The sequence below is a fragment of the Apodemus sylvaticus genome, chromosome 9 (assembly GCF_947179515.1).
Source record: "Apodemus sylvaticus chromosome 9, mApoSyl1.1, whole genome shotgun sequence".
Lineage (NCBI taxonomy): Eukaryota > Metazoa > Chordata > Mammalia > Rodentia > Muridae > Apodemus > Apodemus sylvaticus.
In genome coordinates this window covers 79,516,235-79,536,403 of record NC_067480.1, presented here as the reverse complement: position 1 = coordinate 79,536,403, position 20,169 = coordinate 79,516,235, and the positions used below count along the sequence as shown (strand labels likewise).

The following is a 20,169-nucleotide window of genomic DNA, read 5'->3' as shown; positions in this document are numbered from 1 at the left end:
ACTGCAACAGGCCACTGGGCCACTGGGCCGCTTCCAGCTCCTATTTAGCATGTTTGAGACAACTAGCCAAGGTGAGCCTGTGCAGGAGGGCAGCCGAGACAGAATCGAAAGCTGCCCACCGGCTGGACATGGTGATGACTGCCTGTAATCCCAGCAAGCAGCCAGATCTTGCGAGTTTAAAGTCAGTCTGGTGGACATAGCAAATCCCGCACCAGCCAGAGCTATATGATGAGATCCTCTGTCTTCCCCAAAGCAGCACACTTGACATGATCACACTCTGGCACAAGCCCAGAGCAGAGGCCCAGAGAGCACACACTCGAGAGACCATTCTGGTGACTGTGCATGTGAGTGGAGCGGACAGCATAGTAGGCCAGCAGGTTTAGAGTTGCTTGCCCTCTCTGGTATGTCACTGTCCTCAAACACAGGAGTTGGGCTTCAAGAAATGAACTCAGGATCCCTGAAGCCCAAAGAGAGGGGCTGTCTGTCTCCTGATCCTGTTAGCGCTCTCTAGGAGGCGCAGGATTCATTCACCTGCAGTACAATGGCTTCGAGAAAAAACAATGACATCATAGTTTCCCATCGGTCTACCTTCTTTGAGCTCCCCCAGACACAGCAACGCAGTCTGAGCCATCACACAGTCCTATAGTGGCAGCCAGATGCTCCCAAGGGTCTGTCTGTAACCTTAACCATTCTGTGAGCCCGGCACACACACATGACTAATTTTCTACTCCCATGCACTAAGGCAAGATCTGGGGCACAACAGGCGCTCAGCTGAGTACTTGCTCCCAGAACTGAAAGGCCTTTTCCCAACTGACCAGAAGTTTCTTTGTAGGTCCTAGGACCCAGAGGGAGGGGAGGGGGTAGGGCTGTCAGGAAGCAAGCCAGCAAGCAGGTCCTGGGTTGAGACGGCCTCAGTGTCTAGGGGACCCTTCCCTTAACCCTTAAATCAGAGATCAGAAAGCTCTCAAGCAAGAGGAACAACCCCCTGCCCCTCCCCCATGTCTCAATGTCCCCCAATTCTTCTTTCCCCTACCCATAACCAGTGGCTGGCCTTTCCCCAATACTCCCAGCCCAGATCTGCACTGAAGCTCCCAGGAAGGGTGACAATCCAGCTGTTAGTTTCAGACACAAACAGACCTTGCTTAAAGCTTCCGGGGTCCCAGGCAAGGTGACAATCCAGTTAGTCTCAGACACATGCACACACAGACCCTTGTGGGCTTTTGTTTTTAGGTCCCACTCCTACCCAGAAGTGAACTGGACAGGTCAGATAGCTATGACAACCTGGGATTTGAGCTCTTGTCTACAAAGGACAGGAGTCCCACCACAGGCAGGCCTAGAGGATGGCAGACAGGGACTGGGCTAGTCTAACCTGGAGTAGCCACGTGGCTCAGGGTGGCTCAGCTCTCAGGGTGACTGCCCTCTTTGAAGTTTCAACCCCAAGGCTAGGGGTGTGATCCTTGGTAGTGCACTTGCCTAGCATGCAAAAGGCTCTAGGGTTGAACCCCAGCACTGTATAAAGTCAGGTGCTAAGCATTAGAAAGCAGAGGCAGAAGAATCATGGGTGCAGTCTTAGACTATATATTGAGTTTGAGGACAGCTTGGGATCCATAACACTGACCCAGAATGTAATAAAACAACAACAACAACAACAATAAAAACAACTTTGCTAGGCAGTGGTGGTGGTCACGCCTTTCATCCCACCATGCAGGAGGTAGATCTCTGAGTTTGAGGCCAGTCTGGTCTACAAAGCAACTTCCAGGACAGCCAGGGCTACACAGAAGAACCTTGATTTGAGAACCCCAAAATAACTAGTAATTACATAATAAGAGAAAAAGGGCAGATAGCACCGGGTCAAGGAGCCTAGGTCACCTGACTGAGGAACTCAGGCTTGAGGTGTCCGCCTCTCAGCTGGGGCACCCCGTGAGAAGGGGAAGGGAAGGACAGTCACAGTAAATGCTCAGTGTTGGGGTGCCACCCACCCACCCACTTTTAGGCACCTAGAAGCAGGTGCAGGACCTAGCTCCGTGGTCTGCAGACACCTCAGTTCCTTAGCCCTAGAGAGATCCTGTCTGGGGTAAAGTTTCCTCCTCCTCCTCCATTCCCCCTTCTCCTCTTCCTCTTCTTCCCTCCTCCTCCCGGGGTTTTTCCTGAGACAGGGTTTCTCTGTGTAGCCCTGGCTGTCCTGGAACTGGCCTTGTAAAGCAGGCAGGCCTTGAACCTAACTCAGAGACCCACCTACCTCTGCCTCCAAGTGCTAGACTTAAAGGTGTGTCACCAGCCAGGCTGGTGGTGGCACACGCCTTTAATCCCAGCACTTGGGAAGCAGAGGTAGGTGGATTTCTGAGTTCAAGGCCAGCCTGGTCTACAGAGTGAGTTCCAGGACAGCCAGGGCTACACAGAGAAACCCTGTCTCAGGAAAAACCAAAAACCCAAAACTAAAAAAAAAAAAAAAGGTGTGTCACTACTGCCTAGTTTTTTTCTTTCAAAAATATAATTTATTATTATTGCTGTATGTGTATGTAGGTGTGTGAGAGAGGGGGAAGGGAGGGATGATGGAGAAAGGGAGAGGGAGAGACACACCTCCACAAGGACAACTTTCGGGGAGCTGGCTCTCTTCCCATGACAGTTCTAACTCCTTTAACTCCGGTAGCCAGGCTTGGTAGCAGACACTTACCCACTACGTCTACCTCGCTGCTCAGTGAAATCACTAGGCATCACTGTCCCTACTGGCCTTTGGGATTTGAACGCCTTCTCTTCACAGCCTCAGGAAGGAGACAATGAAGAGGCTGCTACTGACTTAAGAGGGTGCCAGGCGTGTGGCCAGGCCATTTGTCCCTGAATGCCCAGATCAACCACTGAGTCCTGTCCAGTAGGGAGACCCAGAAGATCCTCCTGGGCACCAAGGTGTGAATGACTGACAATGTCATGCCCTATTCTTCCTTGGGGCTTTCTTACTTGGAGGCAGGGGAATGGGAGAGACATCTTAACAGGCACTTCTGGCCCCTGTGCCTCTCTCTGGCCAGTTGGCTGCAGAAGCCTCGGTGGACACTTAGACAGCCTTCGCCCTGCGTTCTGTCTCCAGGTGGCTGGCCCAGCAGGGCTCTGACGTGAAGGGAGGCCCTCCCTCTCATGGCATCCTTGAAGACCCACTAGGCTGGGCTGGGTCAGTATGGACACTGGTCAGCTGGGAGGCTCAACAGCTGTGGTCTAGAGACCAGCCTAAGCAGATAAATGGCCCATAGTGCCCCGGCAGGGAGCATGCTGACTGAATTTTCAGCCAGCTCTGCTCGGGCCCTAGCCCTCCACCTCCTCTGAGTGCAGGAAAGACAGTGGTGGCCAGGAATGGGGTTGAGTGTCTATGAAGTCTGAGGCAGGAGGATTACCTCAAGTCTGAAGCCAGCCTGAGCAATATAGTGAGTTCCAGGCCAATCAGGACTATAACCATGAGACCTTGTTCCAAAGAACTAAATAAAACGGGAGAGGAAAAGGGTAGGAATGGAGCTTAGTAGTAGCACTTATCCAAATTCCCACAGAGCACTGTGTTTAACTCCTAGCACTACACAAACCAGGGGTGGGGGGTGCATGCCTATAATCCTAGGTGCAGACAGAGGAACCAGAAGCTCAAGGTCCTCGTCCTCTATATCTACCTATAGAACTGGAGGCTAAGCCGGGCGGCGGTGGTGGTGGTGGTGGCGGCGGTGGCGGCGGTGGCGGCGGCCGGCAGTGCACAAGGCCAGCCTGGTCTACAGAGTGAGTTCCAGGACAGCCAGGGCTAAACAGAGAAACCCTGTCTCAAAAAAACCCAAATCCAAAAAACCAATAAACAAACAAACAAACAAACAAATAAAACCAAAAAATAAAAATAAAAATAAAAATAAAATAAAAGAACTGGAGGGTAGCCTGAGCTACATGAGACCCTATCTAATGTTTTGTTTTTGAGACAGTTTTTCTCTGTGTAGCCCAGGCTTTCCCGAAACACGCTCTGTAGACCAAGCTGGCCCTGAATTCAGAGATCTGCTTGCCTCTGCCTCCTGAGTGCTGGGATTGAAAGTGTGCTCCACCGTAGCCTGACTGGGACCCTATCTCAACCAAAATGAAGAAAAAAAAGAAAGAAAACTCCATAAAACACAAAGAAAAGGCACAACTTTTGGAACTGTGGAGCTGACAAGCCAATGACCGTCACCCTTTCTACGTCCTGGAAATTCCTGGTGCCTGCTCCGCCTCCTATGACTGATTTCTACCTGTCTACAGCACCGGCACCCCTCCCTCAGCCTCAGTGGTGTTTGGAAGCTCACTGATGCTGGCTGCAGGAAGATAGTAAATGAGGTAAGGGACAAGTGGCCCTTCCAGGGGCAGAATGTGCCCATGGGGCCCCAACAACCTCCCTCTGTGACCCATGTCACTCAAGTCCCAATCCACAGCACACAATTTCTGGTAAGCGGTCAGCCTTAGTCTCCCATGTCCTCACCAGCCCAGAGCCCACAGGAAAGCTATTTCTAGGCTCCTGGGCCCTGAGTCCCACTGTCTCTCCTTAGGGACAGTAAAAGATGGCATGTGGATGGGAGACATGGAGATCAAAATTGGCTGCAGGATAAATACGATTGGGGGGAAGCTCAGCTGCAGCCAGCCCCACGGACCCCACGGACCCCACGTCCCTGGGACCCTAGGGGCTTCAACGGCACTGGACTTGTCTGACTGAACAACCTCATAAAACTGAGCTCTGAAGCCAGTACTTTGGGCTCAGTGAGCTCTCTGCCCTTGTTCGCAGGGTGTGACGGTTTTAATCGTCAACTTCACACAACCTGGAATCACTTGAGAATAGAGTCCCGATGAGGGACGGTCCAGATCAGGTTGGCCAGTGGGAGCGCCTGTAATGCATGGTCTTGATCACATTAATTGACAGGTGAGGTGTGTGTGTGTGTGTGGGTGGGACTTAGCCAGAAAATGAACTGCCTGTTGGCACAGCTCCCTGCACTGTGTCAAGAAGGCAAGCGACCCTGGGCACGCATGCGTTCGTCCTCTCTGCTCTTGGATGTCCCTAGCCACCTTGAGTTCCTGCCTTGAATTCTCCGTAGTGAATATATCCTGGGCTCGTGAGTCTACTAAACCCTCTCTTTCCTGAACTGTTTTGTTCCAAGGTACTTTATTACAAAATTAGGACACAGAGTGACTTTGGACTAGTTAGACACCCTCTCAGAGCCTTTTTTTTTTCCTCATTTGAAAATGGATTAATAATAGCAGCTGTCCCAAGGGTATGAGGGCCGGCGCTGGATAAGCACTCTGCATCCAGGCTGTCGGGTGGGGTGGCTCTTTTGGTAAACGCTCCCTGCAATGTGACTTGAGAAGTCCTGGAGTTTGAACTTCAACACCCACCCCTGGGACCTGTCGGCCAGCCAGTGTGCTACTGAGACTGTCTCAGATGAGGCGGTGAGGATCCTGACGCTGCCTTGGGGATGACACGGGAGGTTATCCTTCTGGCTGTCACAGGTACTTGCTCATATGTGCACACAAATATGCACACATGTGCACACATGTGAAAGAAAAAAAAGCACTTGGTATGTGCTGAATGGGGGGGTTGGGGTTGGGGGGAGAGGAGCTGATTCCTGGGAGGTGAAAATGTAAAGAAAGAGCATCTTTTCTCTCTCAGAGCCCACCACGGCAGTTCGCTTTGGCAGGGAAGGCGTGCTAAGGAAGTGACCTTCGGATCACCATCCCGGCCCCCAGCTGGAAAGTCCCCCCTGATGCGGGTTCTCCACCAGAGCCACCCAACTCCTCCTGTCCTGCTGGGGGTCGTGAGGCACTTTCCAGCTGCAGATGGGGGGAAGCGGTGGAGGTCAGGGTCCTGTTCCACAACTCACACCTCCCTGTTTTACAAGGAGGTCCTAAGCCAGCCCAGCACGGGAAGCATCCATGGGGAGAGCCCTCATCCTATGACACCTAGTCTGACAGCCCTGGAGATCTGCTCCCACTCCCTCCTTCTGTCGCTTTTCCAGACTTTGTGCCCCCCCCCAAGCCACACCCCTTTGCCAGCGCCCATCTTGGAAGATCTTAGGAGTGCATAGACAGACAGACAGACAGACAGACAGAGACGACGACAATGACGACAGCTATGGCTGCACAGCTGTCTGGCACCTTGAACTTTTTCAAAGCCCTTTCCAAACATAAGCTTTAAAAAGAAAACCCAAGCATAGATAACTTGTCTCTGGGCACTAGGGCTGCGTCCTGAGAGCCCCCGGAACCTGGAACCTACCTCATGTACCTCACGTCCCTGTTCTCCTCCGTGTGTCCTCCAGGTCCCCTAGGGCCCCAGGGGTCTCAGGATCAACACAGCAGTGCCCACCCCATTCCCCCTTACATAAACTTCCTTTCAGAGCCTGGTTTAATCTTCCCCTCAGCCCCCAGCCCTCTCCTGTCCCCCCCCCCCACACACACAGCAGGGAGGGGCGGAGGGGGGGGATGCTGGGAGGAAGGCCGTTTGCCAGAGTGGTGACCCAGTGGGACCCAGTCTGCAATTCTCCCAAGTTCTTTGTGACACAAAAGGTAAACAGAAGGCCAGGCTTCCCCACCCCCTCCCGCTCCCCCTCCCCCTCCAGCCAGCCAGATGGGCCGACAGGCTGGGGGGGGAGGGGGAGGGAAAAAAGGGCAGATTGTGCAAAGGAAAACAGAAGAGACAGAGAGATGTCAAGAGACAGGAAACGGGGAGAGAATGGGAGAGATGGGGGGAGGGGAGACTTAGTGATTCTTCAACTGAGAAACCTGGGAGGGACCTAGACTCAGTTTAGGGACAGGGTAACTCGTGGGGAGGAAGGAGGACTCCCTGAGAGCCAGTGGGAGGAACCCCAGTGAGTCAGGTCCAGAGAGGTGCAGACAAAGAAACTAGGCAGTCCTAGCCCTGGCCGATCAGGTGGAGACACAGAGGTGAGAGTGTCTCCGCCCCACCCTGCAATGACTGTACTTCTTTTAAGAGCATGGAGCTGGAAAGTCTCTCTGACAGCCCCCACCCCACCAAGAACAACCCCTCGAGCCCTGTCCCCCTTCCCACTCCTGCCTAGAACGGGTGGGTCCCCCCCTTCTCACCTGCACTGCAGAGGCCGACTGTTTACTGTCATTGTTCCCCGGGGAGTTCAGGCTGGAGGCTTGCTGCAACAGGAACTGCCGGGCCACCTGGAGAGCCTGTAAGACAGGGGCTGAGTCAGTGAGAGGCCCCAGCAAGGCCTTCAGAAGTGGCTGGGATCAGGGATGAGTACACGGAAGTGCGGGTGGGGGTGGGAGTGGGAGTGGGGGTGGAGGTGGAGGGGGTAAAGAGGCAGAAGGTAGTGAGGGTCACAGGTCTGTATGGTCTTGGGGTAAGGATGGAGGTAGGAGTCGCTGAGGACAGGGTCACAGTGCAGCCTTCAAGGGCTCCCCCAGGGCTCGGAGAGTCCATTGGTTTTCAATTAAGACAACAAATGAAAGGGTCAAGGGTCAAAAGGACTCTAGGTAAAAGTGCAGGAGGGCGAGGTGAGGTCAGGTCAGAGTAGCTGTTTTTTGCTGAGCATCCACATGACTGGGGCTTTATGGATGTCTGTTTGTCTGCCTATGTATTTTTGAGAAAGGCCATGGCTGCTCTGGAACTCACTATGTTTGAGACCAGGCTGGCCTTGAACTCAGAAATCTGCTGCTGTCACTCAGGGCTGCAGGCAAGCTCTTGATCTTCCTTTATAAAGCCTTGAGGTAGCTTATCAGCTTCCTCTTACAGAAGAGGCAGCTAAATCCCTAGGAGGTCAAGTAAGTAACTTGTCCCAAGATCAGCTGATCTGTCCAGGAAGTCTGACTTAAGGAGGGGAGGGGACTACAGACAGGCCATGCAGCTAGGGTGCACAGGTGGGTGGAGGGGAAGGGTCACTGGCCCCAAGGAAATTGTATTTGAAGGCTGTGTCTAAACGATTAGTCACATGGGTGCCTGGGCTTGGTGGTTGCAGCGACGAAGGACAGAACCAAGGGGATCACAGGAATAGGATGTGGAGTGGGGTGCAGCTAGGGATAGGTGGGGAGTGGTAAGTCTGGCGTGAGACTGAAGGGTCACGGAGGGTCAGGAATATGGGTCTGGGCCAGGAATATGGGCCCAGCCAAGACCTTGTCCCTGAGACCCAGAGGTGGAGGTATGACAGTGGAGACCTGTCCAGTCAGCTCCAGGTTCCTTAAAGGCCTCCTCGAGAGCTGAAGCAGACGTATCCAGGTCCTGGAGGCAGGGCTCTGGCACCAGACAGATGTGGGCTCCAATCCCACCTCTGTATGCAGTTCGCTCGCTGTGACCTTGGGTAAGTCATCCCATGTCTCCGTGGTTCTGTCTCCTCATCCTTCTCTTTATCCGTGAAACTGGGACACTCCCCACCTCAGGATCACTCAGAGGGATTAAAAGACCCATGCCTGCCGCCGACTCGTTGGCATTCGGGGGACATCTGTACCCTTTTCTTCTCAGTAATTCCCAGGTGGCTCCCTACTTAGCCGCTCCCCCACCCCCTCCGCCCAGCCCACACTTGTTAGCTGAAGGTGTCCAACTTGTGGCTGGCTCTCCTACTGCCACTAACACCTGCTCCTTTCTCACGTGGGTCCTACTCTTCTACCCCGGAATCTTTTAGGATAAAACTCTTTTCTTTCCTTTCCCCTACACCCTCTTTGCAATGCTTGCCCCATTTGATCAGGCCCAGGGCCTCCTGCACATCCTTAGGCAAGTGCTCTCCCATTGAGTCACACCTCCAGCTCCTGCAGTACCAGGGATGTGTGTGGTGGACACTCACAGCTCAGCAAACACCCTCTGAGCACCCACTGTGTACCCAGGGTAACTATTTATATACAGTCCACCTGCATGGCCCTTCCCAGTGTTGACTGGCATGGTTTCCTGGGGTTTCAGCCTAGTTTACCTTCGGACGCTATCTAAATACGCACTGGTGTATCTATGGGAACGTGTGCTCCTTGGCAGCCCTGGACCCGACCACTCCGGCTCCTCCCCACCCTAAATGTTCCAGACTTCCAGGAGGAGTCAGAACGCTGCCTCTCCCAAAAGGTTTTCTTTAGAAAGCAGAGAAATCTGACCTTCCTGGGTGGAGACTCTGAGATCACAGGAGGCTTAGCTGGTGAGGAGAGGCGGGGAGGTGGCCTGGGGTCCCTGAGGAAGGTGTTCTGGCCTCTGCGACCTAGCTTTTCTGGCCTCCAGGTCTAACCTTACAGAATGCTTCTTGTTCTCTAAAGCTGGAGAGAGTGATGAGAGGGCGGGCAGGGTCAGAGGACAGTTGTGGGAGTGGGGGTTGACGCCAGAGCTCACCAGCACGGGTGATTCAAAAGAGACGCTGGTCAGTGGGAAGGGGACAGATCCCTGATGTGGGGGGAACAGCAACAGAGGGATTTCTGGGTATGTGGGGGGGGGTGAGGGGGAAGAGCCTGCCCAGTCTCTGAGGCAGCAGAGTAGTCAGGGGAGTTGAATTCAGTCCTCACCCTCTCTCTTACTTTGTGGTCCCATAGAGCATGAAATTACAAGATTTACAGGGTGGGGGCAGTGGAGGCAGCAGAGGCAGCAGGCCCTCCACTCCCCATCTCATAACTCCCTCTTCCTCGCCCCACCCTGCCCCTGCCCTAGGAATCTCCCTCCCGCTTGGGTCAGATTTTTCCCACTCCACCTGGCAGGCTTGTCTGCCCCTTTCCTCCCTTCTCATCCCCACTTTCATTAGCATGAAGTACCTACTGTGTGCTGGGTCAGGCTAGGTGGCCGGGGCTCCTGTCCCCACATGGAAAGGACCTCCAGAGAAAGGCCACCCAGAGAGAAGTCTTGGAGTCCCGGAGGGCCAGCTCATCAGGGGACAAGGAGGAGAAAGAGAGGTGTTCCTACAGTGGTGACAGCACACAGGAAGTGGCATGTGGCAGGGGCAGAGGGGACTGGAAGACACTCCCACGGCAGGCAGAAAGCTGAATTGTGCTGGGGAGGCAGGAGGAAAGACTGGAGAAGGATGGAGGGGCCGCAGAAGCTGGACATTGTGTCTCTGGGCACCCCAGTCACCCATTCATTCATTCATTCTTTCATTCACTAACTCACCCTCCTCTTCCCACCACACGCAGGCCTTGGCCTAGTGATGGGAAGCTGATGGTGGACAAAGTAAGTGCCTTTCTCATGTTTGCCTGGAGCCAGCCTTGACCCAGCGGGGACCTGATGTCACCTAGAGACTACACTGTAGGTGTCAAATGGTGTGTGTGAGCAGATTCCAGTGCTGTGGTCTAAGCTCTCCTCCTTGGATGGCCACGGCATGTCACACAGCGCTTAGGGGGCAATGACTGCTGTTTTGGGCTCTTCTTTATGCCACGGGCTTTGCTGTCTACACATCTAGGCCCTGGCTGAGGAAGAGTGCTCTGGGAGCCTTGGGCATCCCCAAACCCTGGGCTGCCTTTTTGTACACTGCTTGCCTAATGGATCAGGCAGGCCTAAGATCCTGGAGCTTCATTTGAATTTCATTTCTCCATCAGTGAGAAGCACCAAGGGTCAAGGTCTTTTCTGCTCCACCACTGAGGGCTACATGAACCACTGGACCCGCACTCTGTGGTATATGGAAGCAACAGGCCCTGACCTCACAGACAGGCTCACCTATTTTAATGATGCTGACCAAACTGGGGCCACCCATTGTGTGGTTGGGTGTGCATGTATGTGTGTGTGTGTGTGTACATGTGTGCATACCTGTGCATGTAAGTGTGTATATGCATGTAAGTAGAGATCAGAGGACAACTTTTCCCCCTTTTCCTTTATATGGATTCTGGGGTCTGAAGTCAGAAGGCCAGGCTTACACTGGACCAGGAGCCCCTCAAGAGCACAAATATTGTCAATCGCAGCTGTGAGCATCCTATCCCAGCACACAGAGGTCATTATCCTTGCACACAAAGTCCATATGGGTCCAGGCTAAGTGTGGAAGGCTGGCACAGGCCTGTCCCAGGTCACAGGCAAGCCTTGCAGTATCCAACTTCTGGAGAATGTCAGGGGAGCTGAGAGGCCCACAGTGCCAGAGCCGAAGTCTGCGGACATTAAAAGACTCGGGAGGAGCAACGCCCCCAACCTTCAGCCCCACACTAAGCTAGGCCAGGCAGGTGTAACTATGTTCACTTTAGGGGATAGAGAGATGGCTCTGTGATTAAGAGCACTGGCTGCTCTCCCAGAGGTCCTGAGTTCAATTCCCAGCAACCACATGGTGGCTCACAACTATCTGTAATGACATCTGATGCCCTCTTCTGGTGTGTCTGAAGATAGATCACTCATACAAACAAGCATGCAAATAAACAAACCTATATTCACTTTAAAGTCAAGGAAATAGGCCCGAGGTATTGGGGCCCCATGAAGGCACCCTGAGGCTGTAAGCAGAGCCACGAGGTCCAGGCTTCTAGTACTTTGAACAGGAAAGGGGTTGGGGGTGCAGCAGGCTGAGGTGGGAAGGAGACCAGGGCTGTCCCAGAGTTTCTGAGGAGTGGCACCTGAGAGGGAAGGCTGCTCAGATGGCCAGCACGGGCCAAGCCACCAGGGAAACCTTTGTGGTTTCGTGTCTGTATTTTTGTGACAGGGTCTCACTATGCAGTCTTGGCTGCCCTGGAGCTCACTGTGTAGTCCAGGCTGTCCTCAAACTCAGATACCGGGCTGCCTCTGACTCCTGAGCGCTGGGGTTAAAGCGTGCATCATCAGGGAAATCTTAAGGGATAAGAAAGGAAAAAGGGTGGATGAGACTGAAAATTAGGGAGCAGCTCCCCAGCCCCCCTTCTCTCTTCCTCGTCTTCCAACTGAAAAGCATATGTGGGTGGGGTCTGCAGCTTCCGATCTATACTGTACACCGTCTCCACGTCTGACTGCACGCACAAAGCTCTTGTCATGAAACGGGATGAAACCTGGTTCAGCTCCAGTGTCACATAAAACCAATCTAGGTGGTCTCAGTTCAGGAGGTAGAGGTACTAGGATTAAAAGTTTGGGGTCATGCTGGTGGCAGTGGCAGCGGTGGCGGGTGGTGGTGGTGGTGGTGTTGATGGTGACAAACAGGTCTAATCCCAGCACTTGGGAAGCAGAGGCAGGTGGATCTCTTAGTTCAGAGGCTAGCCTGGTCTACAGAGAGAATTCCAGGATAGCCAAAACCAAAAACAATAAAGAGGTATAAGGAGGAGGAAGAAGAGGAAGAGGAGGAGGAAGAGGAGGAGGAGGAAGAGGAAAAAGAGGAGGAGGGGGAAGAAAGAAAGAAAGAAAGAAAGAAAGAGAGAGAGAGAGAGAGAGAGAGAGAAAGAAAGATAGATAGATAGATAGATAGATAGATAGATAGATAGATAGATAGATAGATAGATAGTTAGTTCAGGGCCATCCTTAAATACGTGGTGAGTTTGAGGCTAGCCTGAGTTACATGAGACCTCACTTCAAAACAAAACAAAACAAAACCAAAAAACCACCACACACTATGCTATGTTTTGCGGGACAAGGCTATCCTTCCTCCTCTAAGGGGAGGCTGTATCATTCACTCAGCACACAGACCCTGGCAAAAGAGACAGAGACCTCTCCCCTCCCCCTTTATGCTGAGCGACCTTAGCAAAGCCTGACCCTCAGTCTGTTCCCGCTGAAAAGCTGGAGTGAGCTCTGACTGCCTTCACGTGGATCCCGTGTAGAAACACACGCGACAACATACATGGAGGACTTAGCTCAGCACCTGACACACAACCAAAACACTGCCATTGTCACGAGCGGCCGCCAAGTGCTCGTCGCTGTCACTGCACCTGAGTGAAGGTGCGGCTGGCATCATCCTCCCCTGGCTCACACCCCGTCCAAGCTTCAGGACTCCTTAAGGGAGTTGAGCTCCCCCCCTGCACCGCAGGGCATCAGCGGGATCTCCACAAGCATCTATGGCTGATGGGTGGAATCAGGGAGCATCCAGCAAGGGTCTAGAGCAGAGGCTGAAGCTGCAAGCTGAGAACAGGACTGGCCGCTTTGAAAAGAACACGTCTTGGGGCTGGAGAGACGGCCCCCGAGGTTTAAGAGCATTGGCTGCTCTTCCGGAGGACCAGGGCTCAATTCCCAGCACCCATATGGGGGCTCACAACTGTCTGTAACTCCTGTTCCAGGAGATCCACATATGTAGGCAAAATATCAACTTACATAAAACAAAACAAAAATTAAAAAAAGGACTCAGGAAAGAGGGATCTCCCACCTCTGGGCTGAGGCTATGCAGTTGAAGATGGTGCAGGGATGCTCAGGGCCTTTTGTCAGGCTGAGAACCCCAGGTGGTGTTGGCCCCTTCCCACCCCTCTGTGTGTTGTGGGGGAGGGGAGACCCAGGAATATGCTGGAAGAATACACTGTTTTATCCTCTGCTTGGGAGACTTGAGTATTGGAGGGCATCCAGCCAAGTGGGGTCCAAATAACCCAAGAATTGGTCCGAATGTCCTATCAGTAAAGGAATGTCAGACAGGTCAACAAAGAAGATGTTTACCCAGAGACACAGTGGCACAAGCAGGACCAGCGACCACCAGACCTAAAGCTGGGCTCTGCAGGGAAGCAGACTGAGAGCCTGCCACAGGTGACGGGAGATGCCACACCAGCAAACTACATTCACGGGTGATGCCACAGGCAGCCCTAACCAGCAAACACCACACTTTCTCGTGTGCCTCTGGAAATAACTGACAAAGCTGGAATTCAGTCTCATCCATACTGTGTCCATAGTTATGTGAGCTTCAGGGATTAAACCCAGTCCTGTGCCGATCATGAGTGTGTCTGGGGCACGCTAGATTTAGGCTGGATTGAAGGGGAGCCCAGAAGGCCTCTAGAGATGCTACTTACACCCGCCCCCCTCCCAGCGTCTCACATCCGTTCTTAGGCTGTGAGCTTCAGGCCCAGGACAACCCAGTCCCTGACACTACTGTCCTAGGAGCCACTGTCAAGGTCAAGGAACAACTCCTAACTGCCTGGGCTACCTAGCTTAGAGGGACAACCGACCACCAGACAAACAAATCCTAAGGCAGCTAAGCCCTATGCTGAGAAGAAGAGCTATGTAAAGCACTGCAGGGAGTCTTCTGAGGCTGCTCACCACAGAGGCCCCTAATCCTTCCTAGGGAGAGTATTCAAGGCTGAGAAACAGGTGGTGCAAAGGCCCTGGGGTAGAAAAAGCAAAACATGAGGCTTATGGAGCACATGTGTGAGCCTGCAGGTGGAGGCCATCACCAGATATCTTCCTCAATAGCGCCCCCTTTGACAAGTTTGTCTACTTGGTTGAGCTAGCTGGTCAGTCTCTGCCTTTACAGCACTAAAGATTCTAGACCTTTTAAATGGGCACAGGGGCTAGGACTCAGGTCCTCATGCTTGTTTGCCAAGCACTTTACTTGACTGAGTCACATCCTTGACCTGTTGGCTTTGTCTTTAATCTTATTTTTTAAACATTTTTTAAAAAAGATTTATTCATTCATTCATTCATTCATTCATTCATTCATCATTTATTTATGCTGTTGATGTCTTCAGACACCAGAAGGGGGTATTGGATCCCATTACAGATGGTTGTGAGCCATGTGTGATTGCTGGGAATTGAACTTAGGACTTCTGGAAGAGCAGTCAGTATTCATAACCACTGAGCCATCTCTCCAGCCTGTCTTCAATATTTTTTCTCTTAGTGTATACAGTCTTTTTTGATTGTCTTTGCTTGTATGTGTGTCTATGTACCACATATGTGCCTGGTGCCCACAGAGGTCAGAAGAGGGCATCAGATTAAAGACAGTTGTGATTGTGAGTCACAGGTAGGTGCTGGGAATCAAACCCCAGTCCTCAGGGAGAAAGTCAGTGTTCTAAAACACTAAGCCATCTCTCTAGCCCCGTCTATTTCTGTTTTTTTAAGACAAAATCCTGCTATCTGTGGGCTAACCTTAAACGTATGACTCTTCTCCCTCAGCTTCTCGGTGCACGGACCACAGGCGTGCCAGGCAGGTGGGGTGAAGATTACCTCATTCAACACCCGGTGATGGGGGGTGGTCCTCTGGAAGACTGAGCAGAAGGTGATACCTAGACCCCGGCTAGTAAACAGCTGGCATCTAATAAATGTTCCTACTTGCTCATCCACTGCTTAAAACTCTTTTTGGACAGATAGGAGGGGGGTGGCAGGGAAAGAGGGTCAGAGGCCTGAGGTCAGTGGCGGGCAGCACGAAGGGAACTAAACTCAGGAAAAGACACAGGTTCTTAACCAGGGAGGCTTTGTCTTCCAATGAAGAGACATAAAGACAAAATTACACAGGAAAGGGGGGGGCAAAAATTGTGTGGGGGGAAGACTATAAAACCCCCAAAGTGATTCTACTTTTCTTCCCTTGGATCTCTCTCTTTCTTTTTTAAAGAAAGCTTTTTGGAAAAGGCTGTAAATTTTTTTTTTACACCAACCTCGTAAAAATGACATCGGCACATTCTCAAATTAGAACCATTAAAATGAAACCCAGGGAAGCACATGCAGACAGGCCCTCGAGGGTGGGTGACACCCTGATACAGTCGCAGATTCTCTCCGCCAACTCTACAGAGGGCTCCCTCTTCGTGAAGAGGTCGACCTCTGCAGGTGCACAGCAGTCAAGGAAGGGAGGCTCTGCAGCGCAGAAAGGACTTGGTCCTCAGAAGGCTCCCCCATCCTTCCCTCCCTCGTAGGCAACACAGGTGAGCTTAGCTGGCAACCACAGCCAGAGCCAGCTCGGCACAGTGCTGCCGGGCTGCAGGGTTGGGAGAGACAGGACGGCAGTCCCAGTGTTTGAAGGTATGGTATCCAGCCACTGGACAAGGACCGAAAGTGCAGAGATGGAGATGGTGGTTCATAGTCAGGTCCTCTGGCCTAGCTGTAGAATTCTCTGGAAGCAGGGCTATTCTGCACTGCCTGGCCCCAGCTAATTCTACAGGGGGCTGGGTTTACACTACAAACTGGAAGAGCCCTTCCTACCCTGGACTCCTATTAGAGCATCTCAGAGCAACACTAACTCCAATGGAAGATTTTAGAGGAGCCTTATGGGCGGCTAGGATATAACCCTCCCCCCTTCAACCCTATCCTAAGCCCATTGCCTTCAGGTGAAAAAGATCCCCCAAATCCTCCTCCAGCCCCTCAATCCCTCTCAATGAGGATGAAGTCTTTGCCAAGAAAAGAGGGCGGTCCTTCCCCCAAGCCTGGGAGGGTCCCCTCCCCCAAGTCCCGGCCCTTTCCTCTCTCCTAAAGGGGCTACCTCTTGGTAGAAGGGTGACCTTCGGCTTACTAATTCAGAAAATGGAGGGCAGCCTTTCCCCATGTACTTTTGTGCTGAGGTACAGTTCCGAAGCACTCTCCACCCTGGGCAGTATCTCTCTGTACACCCCAGCTCCTCTGGGGAGGACCTCCATCTCCAGTGGGACAGAGAGAAGTTAGTCACAGGGACCAGCGCTGAAGCAGAGGAATCCAGGGCATGGGGCTGGAGTGCTGAAGACATGGGCCCCGGACCAGCAGGAAGCCTTCAGACAACTGTTGGCAGCCTGTGTGCAGTGGGGCGGGGCTGATCCCCTCTGGAAGCTCCTTTTCCACCCAGTCCTTCTAAGTAGCTTGGGCAGAAGAGGGCCAGATGGAGGAAAGACTCTTTCTATTCTTCTTCTCCCCTCCCCCAACCCCCTGACTCCCCAACCCCCATCTCTTTCTCTTTGGAGGGGGTGAGTTAAAAGCCCATTACTGTGCTGAGCCCCCCCAACCCTTTTGAATCTCCCTCACAGGATGTGACCAGGGTGGGATTTGGCCCGGTTGCTGTGGCAACTGCAGGGGGAGTTCCCAGACGCTAGGCAACCCTCTGGTGACCCTCCCTGACCTGTCACCCCTGCAACCCAAGGACAATGGGAACGCTGGGGCTGGGGGGCCCAGGATGCCTTTCAGCTCGGAGGCTAGAGGCTCTGAATCCCCCCCCCCCACCCCTTGCCAGCTCAGCCTTCCTGGCTCCAAGTCCAGCTGTCTGCCCGCCAGCAAACCGGACCAGTCCCTAAGATCTTCTAAAAGCAGGGGCGTACCTCTCCCAGCCCAAACCCAAAGGGCATCTGTGGGTCCCCACAGCATTTCCAGTAGGAGAGGCTAAATAAGGCTCGACCGTCACTTGCTCAGGGTGACCTCCAACTCAAATAAGGTGACAGGTGACCTTGAACTTCTTAGGTCTCCACTTTTCAAGTACGGGTCTATAGGCCTGTGACATCATGCCAAGTTTATGCTGGGGATTGAACCCACAGCGCCAGGTATGTAGGGCAAGCACTTTACCCACGGAGCTACACCCCCTGCCCTAGAGTTTCTGCTAAAGGATCTGAAAGGTCTGCGGTCTTCCCACACCACCTTCACAGGATCGAGGCTCCACAGAGTACAGCAGTAGATTTGGGGAAAGCCCCAGAGTGACTATAGAGCCAGGGACTCCAGTGGCTCCGTTACTCATAAAGGCTCTGGGAAATACTGAAACAGGGCAGCGAGGGACTTGGTGCAGCCAGAACTGGCCTGGCAGCTAAGCCGCGTCACCTCTTCACCTCTGTTTAAACAAGGTCGCAGCCTGCAGTTGCGTGGAGACGAGCACTAGCTCTTGTTCTGAAGTGACGCGGCTGCCCTCTTCAGCACTGTTTGCTCCAGCCTAAGATCCTGCCACCGCCTGACATCTGACAGCCCTGCCCGGCTGTCTCTCAACTCATTCCTCCTAAAGGCCAGGACTAGATTTGTTTACCCACAGCAGACAGACAGGGACCCACGGACAAAGGGATCAGGGCTCAGACACCCAGGAAGGCAAGATGACAAAATGTGACCTACAGACTTATTTTTGTCAAACTTCTGCCTCGAAGCAGGCACCATGAATGGCCACTTAGGGCAGTGGGCAGAGTCCTCCCTGTGGTCCTCTTTCATGTAGGCTAGCCTCCAACTCTATGTACTGGAGGATGATCTTGAATTTCTCAGTGTCCAGCCTACCACCATGCTCTGCAGGGATGCTTGTACACCTGTGTGTGTGTGTGTGTGTTCACAAGAGTGTGCACTGTGCTCAACTGTGAAGGTGCATGGGTTGAGGTCAGAAGCTAACAGTGGGGTATATTCCTCAATACCTTTACCACATTACTGTTTAAAAATGTATCTATCTATTCTTCAAGGGTCATGGACCTGTATGCAATGTATTTAAATTGTATCAACCCCCATGCCCCTATGCAATGTATTTAAATTGTATCAACCTCCAAGCCTGAATTCCCACTTTATTGAAACAGTGTCTCTCACTTAAGGGGGGGGGGCTTATAGTTCTTATAGTTTCAACTAGACTAAATGGCTGGCCATATTGGGGACTCCTTTCTCTCTCCTTGTCCCCCAAACACACTATGCTGGGATTACAGGTTTATCCTATGACACCCACCATGTATGTGGGTGCCAGGGATCTACACTCAGGTTCTCATACATGCACTGTCTCTACTCGGCCATCTCCACAGCCCCAGAACCACCGAGGGTTAATCAGGGTCTCACCAAGAAGCCCAGACTGTTCTTAAACCCAAGATGCTCTGGCCTCAGCTTCCTGGGTGCTGGGATTCTTGGCCTGCATTGACTATACTTGAAATACTTGTTTTCTGCATTCTTTAATTCAGTTTTGACGACTAGTGTGTATGTATGTGCATGCCGGTGCCCTGGCGCCATGTTGGAAGCTCGTGGACAACTTTCAATAGCTGGGTTTCTCCTTCCACCGAGGGCCTTGGGACTTCAGCTCACTCAGCTAATGACCTGCCTCTTTTTCTTGTTTTAAGAGACCCTTACAGTCAAGCAAGAAGTAGTCTTACTCACCAAGCATTCACACATGTGCTTAGCACCTACTGTGTGGGAGAAGTTCTTCCTTGCACATCAGGCAGGGGACTGGGTGCCTGTCACTGGAGAGACTGCTCAGCCAGGAGGGAGTGCTCCTCAGTCAGGAGGGAGTGCTCCTCAGTCAGGAGGGAGTGCTCCTCAGTCAGGAGGGAGTGCTCCTCAGTCAGGAGGGAGTGCTCAGCCCTGAAGGAGGCATCTGGAGGCTCTCAGGGCTGCAGCCTGTGGTGTGGGAATGACACAGCTCCCTCCCCAGGGAGGGCAAGGTAACTTAATGACATTTAACAGACAGGGTGAATCCAAAAGCTGTCTTCTGCAGACTTCCTGCTTGTGGCTGAAAGGCGGGGAAACCCAAGAGAGCAACTTCCTTTTCTCTATCTTGTCTACCCTACCATTAATAACATAACATAACATAACATAACATAACATAACATAACATAACATAACATAACATAACATAACATAACATATCATATCATCACATCACATCACATCACATCACATCTGTGTTTGGGGGTGGGGGGGAGGAAGGGACACAGCCTCCATTTGTCTGTTAGAAGTAGGAGAATGACCCTCAGACTGTGGTTTCACTTTAGTTGAAAATGTCATAGTTTTAGAGCCAATGAAACCTTTTTTTTTTTTTTTTTGAGTCTCACATATTTTCCTTGGGCCTGGGCCCTTCGCCCACAGTGAGCCCAAATGGATGAAACGGACCTCCGCCGGCCTCCCAGTCCCCATCCTGGTGTATTTGTGAAGTCAACACAGGATTTTCCAGGACTTTGGGATGGTACTTAAAACAAACAGGAACAATTGGACCGTGGAATTGTAATGGGAAGTCTGTCCAGGGCAGAGCCCAGAAACTTGATCGGTACAGACGGTTCTGTCTCTCCCACCCAAACATCTCCCAGTTACCCAGAGGCCTGTGTTTATGCCTTGTGGCAAGCTCTCTAGTTTGCTTTTTAAGATTACATTTTATTTATTTATTTTGTGAGTATGTATGTGTGTACAGGAGACACAGTGCATGCGTAGAGGTCAGGAGACAGCTTGCTGGAGTCAGTTTGCTCCTGCTACCTTGTGGGTCCTAAGGATTGAACTCAAACTATCAGCCTTGGTGGCAAGCCTCTGAGCTGTTTTGCTTTACCCAAGGTTTTTGTTTTTTAATAAAAATTTCCAGTTTAGGTGGCTGTTCTGACCCTCGGCCACAATTGAAATTGTGCATAGTTCTCTTTGCAAAGAGATGTAGTGGGGTCCAAATCAGCAATATGAATCACGCGGTCTCTGGAAACTTCTAGGGGTACATTTTTTTAAATATTTATTTTTAATTAGGTGTATTTTAAATTATGAGTGCAGGTGCCTAC

At 52.1% G+C, this 20,169-nt stretch overlaps 1 protein-coding gene across 2 annotated transcripts in view; it reads right to left on the bottom strand.

The window, feature by feature from the left end:
* Foxp4 (forkhead box P4) overlaps positions 1–20,169 on the bottom strand; it is a 55,916-nt gene that overhangs the window by 14,544 nt on the left and 21,203 nt on the right. For both annotated transcript variants that reach the window (XM_052192486.1, XM_052192487.1), the window contains exon 3: positions 7,078–7,173. In XM_052192486.1, the coding sequence (XP_052048446.1) occupies positions 7,078–7,173 (96 nt within the window). The remainder of the gene's footprint in view (positions 1–7,077; positions 7,174–20,169) is intronic.